General features: G+C 43.3%; 5 protein-coding genes and 1 non-coding gene across 6 annotated transcripts; 3 read left to right on the forward strand and 3 right to left on the reverse strand.

The window, feature by feature from the left end:
• Position 1: 1 nt before the first annotated feature.
• LOC125763188 (dynein axonemal light chain 1) lies at positions 2-984 on the forward strand. The gene is made up of 2 exons (XM_049426041.1): positions 2-424; positions 494-984. The coding sequence occupies exons 1-2, from the start codon at positions 273-275 to the stop codon at positions 936-938; spliced, it is 597 nt and encodes a 198-aa protein (XP_049281998.1). The 5' UTR covers positions 2-272; the 3' UTR covers positions 939-984.
• Positions 4-76, forward strand: Trnar-ucg (transfer RNA arginine (anticodon UCG)). The gene has a single exon. It is a non-coding gene; the product is annotated as a tRNA-Arg (tRNA).
• Positions 976-2,682, reverse strand: LOC125763176 (zinc finger protein ZPR1). The gene is made up of 2 exons (XM_049426027.1): positions 2,435-2,682; positions 976-2,343 (listed from the first exon to the last, which is right to left on the reverse strand). Exons 1-2 carry the CDS (start codon positions 2,543-2,545, stop codon positions 1,021-1,023), a joined length of 1,434 nt encoding a protein of 477 aa, XP_049281984.1. The 5' UTR covers positions 2,546-2,682; the 3' UTR covers positions 976-1,020.
• Positions 2,683-2,885: 203 nt separating this feature from the next.
• On the reverse strand, positions 2,886-4,796 carry LOC125763184 (uncharacterized). Its single transcript, XM_049426036.1, has 3 exons — positions 4,474-4,796; positions 3,555-4,112; positions 2,886-3,493 (listed from the first exon to the last, which is right to left on the reverse strand). Exons 1-3 carry the CDS (start codon positions 4,588-4,590, stop codon positions 3,254-3,256), a joined length of 915 nt encoding a protein of 304 aa, XP_049281993.1. The 5' UTR covers positions 4,591-4,796; the 3' UTR covers positions 2,886-3,253.
• Positions 4,797-4,878: 82 nt separating this feature from the next.
• On the forward strand, positions 4,879-7,371 carry LOC125763174 (protein RFT1 homolog). The gene is made up of 4 exons (XM_049426025.1): positions 4,879-5,241; positions 5,314-5,522; positions 5,596-6,091; positions 6,170-7,371. Exons 1-4 carry the CDS (start codon positions 5,182-5,184, stop codon positions 7,106-7,108), a joined length of 1,704 nt encoding a protein of 567 aa, XP_049281982.1. The 5' UTR covers positions 4,879-5,181; the 3' UTR covers positions 7,109-7,371.
• A 61-nt stretch (positions 7,372-7,432) lies between these two features.
• LOC125763181 (DCN1-like protein 1) lies at positions 7,433-9,690 on the reverse strand. The gene is made up of 3 exons (XM_049426032.1): positions 9,478-9,690; positions 8,702-9,286; positions 7,433-8,621 (listed from the first exon to the last, which is right to left on the reverse strand). Exons 1-3 carry the CDS (start codon positions 9,673-9,675, stop codon positions 8,235-8,237), a joined length of 1,170 nt encoding a protein of 389 aa, XP_049281989.1. The 5' UTR covers positions 9,676-9,690; the 3' UTR covers positions 7,433-8,234.
• Between the last annotated feature and the right edge of the window lie 113 nt (positions 9,691-9,803).

A 9,803-nucleotide genomic window follows, 5' to 3' on the forward strand; every position in this document is an offset into this window, starting at 1 on the left:
CTTGGCCGTGTGGCCTAATGGAGAAGGCGTCGGACTTCGGATCCGAAGATTGCAGGTTCGAGTCCTGTCACGGTCGCTGGCGTAGAAGTTTTTTTACTGCTTGTTTGCCTGCTTGCATGACTGTGACGCCTACTGCTTCTAGTGTGGTCCCTGTCTCTCCATGGCAACGGTTGCTATTATTTATATTTGTGTTATTTGGATCAATTCTTTTTATTTCCTCAAACCTGCAATTTGTTAAAGAGTATAAAACGATCTAGTTTTACACCTGCGATATGGCAAAGGCAACCACCATCAAAGAAGCGCTGAAACGTTTGGAAGATCGTACGAAAACTAATTCTTGCGATGATAAAGAAATCGATCTTTGTTTCCAGTGGCCACCCATAGAAAAAATGGATACTACCTTTTCGACATTGACCGCATGCCAGTGAGTATTGCATCTTTCTTTGGAAAATAATGAAACATAAAAAGACTCATGTGCTTATGCTTTTGAAAGAAAACTATCACTTTCAACCAACATGATCGATAAAATTTACGGACTAAGCGGCATGAAAAACCTGCGTGTGCTATCATTGGGACGTAACTACATCAAGGCCATTTCGGGTCTAGAAGGTGTCAGTGATACGCTGGAAGAACTGTGGATTAGTTACAACCTGGTCGAAAAACTGAAAGGCATTAGCGTGCTGAAAAAGCTGAAGGTTCTCTACATGAGCAACAACTTGGTCAAGGATTGGGTCGAGTTTAACCGGCTGGCTGATTTGCCCATGTTGGAAGATTTACTTTTTGCTGGAAATCCTCTTGTTGAATCGATGGAAGAAAGCATCTGGAGAGCGGAGGCCAGCAAACGGTTACTGCCGCTGAAAAAGCTGGATGGTGAAACGGTTATCCGCGAAGATGCTGATTCCCAGAACCAATCAGGAAGTGGACCAGCGGAGAAATAAAGAGATTAATATTAATTTTAAAAATACAAACAGATGATTTAACAGCAATTACACGTTTTTTATTTGAATAAAATGCGTACGCTCAACAATCGCCCTTTCCCGCATCATCTATAGACTCTTCGCCATAATTTTCCGTCTTCATATCGTTCAAACCCAATTCCTCGTTCTGTTCGTATGATCGATGGTAACGAATTATCCGCAAGGCAGTGTCAGGTGTACCGTCATCATTCAGCGACTGCACGTAGCTGTTACCCGTTGGATCATCCATCACTATCGTTAGCTGCTTATTGCCCGCGATTGCAGAATCCAGCTGACCGAAAAATTTGTCCATTCGCTCCTTCGTTTCCGCATCATTGGAATCCATAAACATTCCCGTACTTTCCACCAACTGTTCGCGCATGGCGGTCAGCAAGCCTTCGATCGTGGTGAATCTACCCCCTAGGGCACCGGCACCGACCTCGCACTCCAGCTCACGAATATGCAGACTACAGGATTCCGATTTCAGTACGTCCCGCGCAAAGTCGATCCTACCACGCACGGTGACTTCTATTTTTACTCCCTGCTCTTCGATGCCACCGCCCGGTTTTACTTCGTTCGTACGCAGACCACAATTGTCGCAAACCGTGGCCATAATCACCACTTCTTTAAAATGTGGAATAGTTGTAACTTTCATGTTGGTATCACACGCGGCAGCACATTCGGGACAGTTTGTCTGGAACTGTAACACCTCTCCGTGTAGCTCCTCCAGTGGCCAGGCACCTTCGCGAATCGGTTTTAGCAAACTGTCCACCTCTTCTGGCACGGTTTCCAGCTTAATCGCTTCTTCTACCGCATTTGTCGTTTCTGGCGTCTCTGAAACTTCGTCGTGCGTAAAAATTCCCAAAGAATGGTTTTGTTCCTTCGTACGCTGGAAGTGCGATATCGTGGTAGCTGGATCCTTGTGTGGTGCGTTTAGATTCTCGACGAAACTATTGCCCGAAATATCTGTTATCGTCAGCGTGAACGGACGTTCCAATTCCTTTAACGTTTGCAAATTTGTGATAAAGGTATCGATCTGCTCCGCCGCCTCTGGATGCTGTATCCGACGAACGGGTTGGTCCTGATCCAAGCCACGTATGACGCGATCGATAATACCCTCCACCGTGGTCACCTCACCCTTCTGCGATTGGGCCGGGATCTCGAAATCAAGCTCCTCTATACGGATGCAGGAGAAATCTGATTTCACCACACGTTTGTTCAGGTCACGCGAAGTCACAATCTCGGTTCGAATTTCTACTCCCTTCGGTGCTATCTCACCCCCAGGTTGAATTTCGTTATTCTCATAGCCACAATGGTCACAGGAAAACGACATAATGACAACTTCTTTGTAGAAAGGGATTTGAGTAAGCAACAATCGAGTGATACCCTGAAATAAAAGATATATTAAAAATATTTGCACAAACAGTGGAACTGGAACCTTAACCCAACTTTCATGTCCGTGCTCCCGGTCAACTTACATTTTCTTGGCAGCTCATACACATGGATTCAACTTCGGTCGCACTAAGTTCTGGTTCTTCATCAACGTTTAACTTTGGAAACATGCCGCTGTGTTCTGCTATAGTTTCCATGCTGGAGGCTTTTTGAGTTTTGTTTGCAAATTACCAGATGAGAGCACTACTTTCTCGAAAAATCGCCACTTTTCCAGAGCACACGGCCAGTTCCCAACAATCACTTGACGGAACAAAAACAATACAAACAAATGCATGCTGACAGATATTTGAATGACAAGGTTTATATGCGCACGCTGGGCTGCGAGCTCAATAGGCCTTTTGATACACTGGCGGTTGGTTGAGAACAAATTTGAATGCAATTTCATTCATTTGGTACATAAGCCTAAAAATATCGCTAAAAACAAATAATGTTATCCATTGCTCTACGCGGGGTGCAGTGTGTTAACAAAAAATACCCTTTGTTTGGTGTTTTAAAAAATGGCATTTATTTCGCATACATTCGCCCACAGCAAATCATTTAAACTTTGGTACCATTTGTTTCCAGTACGTGCTTTTGCATCCTTTGGCTCCCATAGATAATTGATAAATTAGTGTTAAACCACAAGCACTTTTCATCAAAGCAGCTTATCGTTTCTTTGTTTCGCACAATCGCCCAAGCGACAACTGCTGTAGTAGTTCGAGTAGTAGTAATATAGAGTAATAGATGACACTCTATAGGCAAGCATATACCCAATCAGCTTGACTACGATCGTATCCCGATGGCACAATGGCATCCAATCGCTAGTGAACATATCTTTCCCTATCACTATCGTTCGACAGGGGAAGCTAGACGAATTTAACCAACTGAAGAGCACCATCGCTGCATCCCGCATACACGTGTGTTTTATCGGCTCCAATTGCAACGGAATTGACGCAGACGCCACTAGAACCAAGGAGAATTTCCCCATTCAGTTTCGGTTCTTTTGCATCCAGATCTGACCACTGTTTGATTATTCCCCCATAGCCTGCTGTGTATAGATAGTCATCCTTTGCATCCATGGCGTTAATAATCATGCTATGCGCATTCTGCAAGAAAACAAGGTTAATTAGCATTGCTGTTCCCAACTATTTTTTTTTGGTAACTAACCTCTTTGGTCCATATGACGGAATAATGTTCCTTTTTGCTATTTTTAATCATAGTGACACCCAGTCCATCTCGTGTTAGTATTGCGACATTGTTGTAAACGCCATCTTCGGTACAACCTCCACAAAGTCGTATCGGGTATCGCCCAGGGATAGACGCTTTCGTCATAAAGCGACCCGAAGCGGAACCTTCGATAATTTCCGTCACAGTCAGATCGTTGTCCCGAATGGAATAAATTATGTTGTTCTGTGTGGCCATCGAGCGTACCTGCTCAACCACGTTAAACTTATACTTAATGCGCTGGTCGATCCACATCGTTATGATCCCCTTATCATCGCCACTGTATAGATTATCCTTCGGATCAACAAACAAACATTCGATCTCATCGTTGCATTTCAGCAGCTCCTTGCACTCATTGCTAGCGAGTGGGTTCGTAAGGCATTTGATCGTTCCGTCGCAGCTACTGGTATAAAGCTGTCCTTTCGAGTCGACTGCCATGGCATAAATATAACCCTCGTGGGGAGTAAGCTCCTTAACCAAACGTAAATCGGTAGTCCATATCTAAAAAATCAGGAAAACATGTAATTAGTTGGTAGATGTCTCTGAAGATTTTGAGCGGTATGGGCAGAACATGGTTTCATTTGTTTGGATGTACATGTGCACCCTGGATCAACTGGAGCCGATAACATCTATTCGCAAGATAAGCGCTATCTCCAAAATGCTATGATGCCATATCAATTTGCACATTCATTTTACATGGCATCTTCCATGTTCGAGATGACGACGATCGGAAGTGTAAGTCAGAAGTGAGGAACTAAATTTAGATCGTCCCACACATCTTCGAGAATAATCTTTTTCTAGATGCCAGCGTTACGAAAACAACCCTTTTTTGGTTAACGTTTACCAGTAACATCATATTTACCTTCACTTTGCCATCTCCTCCGGCACTGAAGACGTGATCATTGTGGAACACAACAGCCGTCGTATCGCTGCTGTGTTTATCGCTATCGGCTGAGACGTTTTCCACTGTTGCGGGCATTTCTGTACACCTTCAGTACAGCGCTATGGATGAATGTTGTAAACAAAAAAAACTTGAACCTGATTTTTATGAAACGCACGAAAGGTCGATCTCACAATGAGGATCGATTATAAGACAAATAATTGTGTAGGCAGAGCTGTGATAATTGTATCAACAATCACTGTTATCTGCACGCACGGAAAACAAATGCGGCGCTCGCAAAGTATTGCAGATGGACAGACTGCAATTCGACAACTGTGTCGGAAAAACACACCAGAGCTGCCAGAGGGTGAGGTGAATGTTTTGAAGAAATGTGCTGTCAACTGTCAAAGCTGTCGCATCGTTCCAACGTCACAACAATTGAACGCAGCACAAATCAGCTGTCCCAGTCAAGCTCGGTAAACATAAATAAAAGTCCCCGGTGGCAAGCAAATTTCCTTCCCAAGGCCAGGGCAGTTTTGAGTCCAAGGCAAGGATGTAATAGTTGCGCTTTGAAGAGTTAAGAAAACTGGTCCCCTTCTTCTGCGAAGATAAGTTTCCATCATCTTTGCATGTGTGTCGTGTGTTATTTGTTGCGTGTTTAGTTGTAAATAGCCAAACATTTAATTCGCTATGGGTCGAAATGTTCTAGTTAGCAGTTTGCAGAATGCGTCCTTCAGCATCATCTTCCAGGTATTGCGAAACATCTTCTGTCCTTTTGTTTTTGTTTTCAAGCGATTACGGATACATTTAATCACCTTTCAGATTATATGCCGGTGCATTACGTTTGCCATCAACGCATTCATTGTGCGGAACGTTGGACGGGAAGTACTGGGGATCACCAACGTACGTTTACTACTGCTAGAGAGCACTCTGCTATTCCTGTCGAAGGAAGCGATCATCCGATCAGCTCTCAGTTCGCGCCATAACAAGCAATGTAGTTGGGCACAACTTATTAACCAGCTATGGATAACGTAAGTATTGGGTTTCCTACGAAAATTGCAACGAGATTTTAGAACTTGATTCCTTTTTCCCTTCTTTTTGTAGCGTTCCGGTATGTTTCACGCTCGCCATCCCTTGCTTATACATTTGGCTGAATTGGCTTTCGGCAGTTGATGTAATGTATGCCGAACAGTATCGGTTCGGATGTTTCGCGATTGCCTTTTCTTGCATCATCGAAATGACGGCAGAAGCGCCTATTTTTGTGGGGCAGGTGTTTTGTTTCGTGAAGCTTAAAGTCATTCTCGATACCGGACATATCTTCATACGGTCGTTTATTTTCATCTTGATTGTGCTGATGAACAAGGACGTTACTATTTACGCCTTTGGCATCGCACAAATCACTAGTGCGTGCACAATTATCGTCGGGAACTATGCATTCTATTACTTCTACATACCGAAGCTATTGCGTTACCGGAAGGAACTTAAAAAGGTAGACGATAAATATGTACTTCGTGATCGGTATGGACAACAGTTTGAAAATATGGACGATTTCCCGTTTGTTTCCATCAAACAAATGCTTCCGGGAGTGTTACCCAATTCGGTAAGTGTCTGACCTATTGCCATGAGAGGGTAATTTTACTTACTTTTCAACCACCATCGTACTATCTCCATTTGTAAGGACTCTATCTTCAACTCCGATCTGCAAACGCTGGTTCTTAGCTTCGCAAAGCAAGGCATCCTGAAACAAGTATTGACTGAGGGTGAAAAGTATGTAATGTCTGTCAGCCCAGTACTTACGTTCAGTGAGCAGGCAACATATGATGTTGTTAATAATATGGGCAGCCTAGCTGCCCGGTTCATCTTCCGTCCAATAGAAGACAGCAGCTATTTTTATTTCACCCAAACAATTGCACGCGATACGGTACTTGCGGAACAGAAGCGTGAAATGGTCCAGGAAGCATCGGACGTCCTTGCGTACGTTATGAAAACTGTAACCTCCATCGGTTTGCTAGCATTCGTCTTTGCGCAAAGTTATTCCGGTACGGTGTTACTATTGTATGGTGGGGCAGATTTCGTCGAAGGTGGACTTCCCGAGCTTTTGCTCCGTTGGCACAGTCTTGCAATTGTTCTGCTTGCCCCGAACGGTATTACCGAGGGGTACATGTTTGCGACGAATACATCCAAACAGATCGACACGTACAACTATTACATGGCATTCTTCTCCGTCACATTTCTGTTGCTATCATATCAACTGACTAATTGGTTTGGACCGGTCGGATTTATATTGGCTAATTGCTGCAATATGAGCTTCCGCATCAGTTACAGCGTCTTCTACATCAACAAACACTTTGGGACGGTTGGTATGTCACCGCTGCGAAAGTCCTTGCCCGGACCGATGTACCTGAGCGTACTTATTGTATGTGGCATTGTCTGCAAGATATCTGAAGCATATTTCGGAGAACGATCAATTCTATGGCATCTGATGATTGGAGCTATTTGCACTGCGTTGTCAGTTGCCACATGGAGCTTTGAAAACCGGGAACTACTACGCACGGGATTGGCACGATATCGCACACGAAAGCAGAGTCTGACTCCGAACGAAATTCATGGGAATTGATTCTCTTCCTTTCGTCAACAATGAACCTGTACCAAAGACAGCGTAGTTGCGTAGTAATAATCTACGTTAAAAATTTTGTTATAATAGTTTTTGTACTTCGCTAATGCTATAGCTAGAAGACATATAGAGTAGCTCAACAAATTTGCCTGCTCCTTTACTGTGCACAACGAACAACGAATGCGGTACCACAATTGATACTAAACCATTAAAATTATGCGGACTTGTAAATTAGTAAAGTAAACAATAAAATCTACTTCTAGGAATGTGGCAATTTTCGGATATTGCGGAACGAGAAAGAAAGACTAGCTACAGGAAACAAAGGGGTACATTTGTAACTTAATTATTGGTGTGTAATCCATTAGTTTTTAAATCAATGTTATGCAAAATCTTGCTGCTAGGTAAATTTCAAAATTACCCTAAAGTTTCTCCTGGTTCGTTTTATGCTCTACGTTCAATGTTCCACTTTTACTATGCCTCCACCGGCGGCGTATATTTGCATTTTTCCGCATTTTCATGGCCATAGTAAACTTACAGAAAACAAAAACTGGTACAACAAAGTAACATGACTACATAAATTTTGTATACCGCTTCCCAAACGATGAAACGTGAAATGAAAGTAGGAAAAAAAACACTACTGTACACATATTACAGTACAGGTTCGCCGGATTCATCTGTGTTAGAGATTGAAAGGCAGGCCTGCATCCAAAAAGCTACCAAGGTGTCCTGTTGCATTTCAGCATATAACAGACGTTACAGGGAAATAGGGATTGCATGACGGAATCGTCTCATATGTAATTGCATGAAACAGTTCCAGCTGACACTGATCAAATTTATATTCCCTTTGTTGTACGGTAGGAACCAGCTACCTATACGACAGGGAAAACGTTTTTCCCACGCGTTTCCACTGTCACGTTTCCACCAACACCATGCATCTACGTTTTCCCACATTTGCAGTGAATTATTAACAAAACGATCAAATCATGATGACAAAACTTATGCGGTGCGCAGCGAAATCCCATGTTCAATTACCAGGGCTGTATCGACGAAAGGAAAGTAAGAGAGACTGTGACTGAGGGCCCTCACACTGCCGGCTAAACAACTGACTGATGTGACTGATGACGTGACTCTAATAAAACATATTGGCCGTGCTACCAGCAGCCGTGCCGTATGGGCTAGATCGGCTACCACCGTACGGGTTGGTCGTCGTCGTTGTGGAGGTTGCCTGGGCTGCACCAGGAACGGGAACGTTGCTCATCATTGCCGAGGTGGATGGGACATGCTGCATCGAAAGCGAACTGCATCCCACGCCGGCTCCACTGTGACCACCGGTGGTGGAAGTAATAACTGACGGATGGGTTACCTTGTTCTGTTTTAGACACCATTCGACAAAGTCATCGATTAGCACCGGCCAAGCTCCTTCGGCATCATAATTGGACATACTATCATCAATGTAGGTGGCAAAATCGAGTAATAAATTCCACGTATCTTTCGGAATTGATCGCTTATGGTTTTCCTGTAACGTTTAAACAAAAGATGATAAAATAAAAAATGTTCGGGAAAGCGCAAATCTTCGCTCAGATAAACAGTACATACCACCAGAAACTTGCACCACAGATCTAGAAATTTGAACCGATCCTTAAGTACAATATTCCAGTAGGCGATGGCCATTTCCAGATCGAGCCCTTTCTGCCCCGGGTCTTTTGCATAATTGAAGGTGAATTGATAGAAATCTTTGAACCGTCCCGGGTCCTTCAGCTCCTGCTCGAGGCGTGGTAACTTTTCCTTTAGCTTCTCTATGCTATCAACACCAAGATCGCAAAACCCGTTTATGAACTCATGCCGAGCGAATTCGCACTGTGCTTCCGCCTTGAAGCGCCACGCTATGATAAGCACCAGCTTGGACTCCGGATTCAGATGCAGATCCTCTAGAAATCGTTCCACCCCATCCGAGTTGATTTTGTTCGGGTCCGTTGGATCACGATACACATTAAACAACTGTTCGATTTTCTTCTTGTCCAGTTCGCGATAGTACAGGTCAGGGTTTTGGAAGTAAGTATCGCAGGACAAATCGAGCTTCCATTCATTATCCTGTAAGCATCGGATGGCCGTCTGCTCTCCCGTGTGTGTAAGGGAAATGAATTTGTTTACCTTTACCTTCTGATTGAGCTTTAGTTTGTTCTGCAAAGCAAGAATAACGTATCAGTGGTAATCGATGCACTTACGGTAGCTTGTCGGACCGACGAAAAGGCAAACCACTTAATTTTTCACAACACGGAAAACATAAAGTGACAACAGTACCGAAAACACAGGTTTCGTGTTGTTCTGCACTGTACCGTTGGTAGTAGGTAGGCTGCGCACGGAAAACTTACCATAGTTTTATTCAGCAGATCAAAGTTCAACGTGCACAGAGTATGAATGAGTTTAATAAAATTTGAACTATGTTTCGTACTTTTTAATATTTTCTTTAGGGAGAACGTAATGTAAACATTAAGCCAAATTGAACTATCTGGTGACAGCTGAAAAAACGACCACTTGCAGATGCGTATACACGATGCATGATTTCCCATCTGCAATTTGCGTACAAATTTTGACATGTAATCGATCAGTTGTCGTTACGATATGAGCTAGCGAACCGTTTTGTAAAGTTTATCATGTATTAACTACGGCGTAACTATATTGCATTGCAAATATTAAT

This window comes from Anopheles funestus, chromosome 2RL, assembly GCF_943734845.2.
Source record: "Anopheles funestus chromosome 2RL, idAnoFuneDA-416_04, whole genome shotgun sequence".
In the NCBI taxonomy this organism is placed as follows: domain Eukaryota; kingdom Metazoa; phylum Arthropoda; class Insecta; order Diptera; family Culicidae; genus Anopheles; species Anopheles funestus.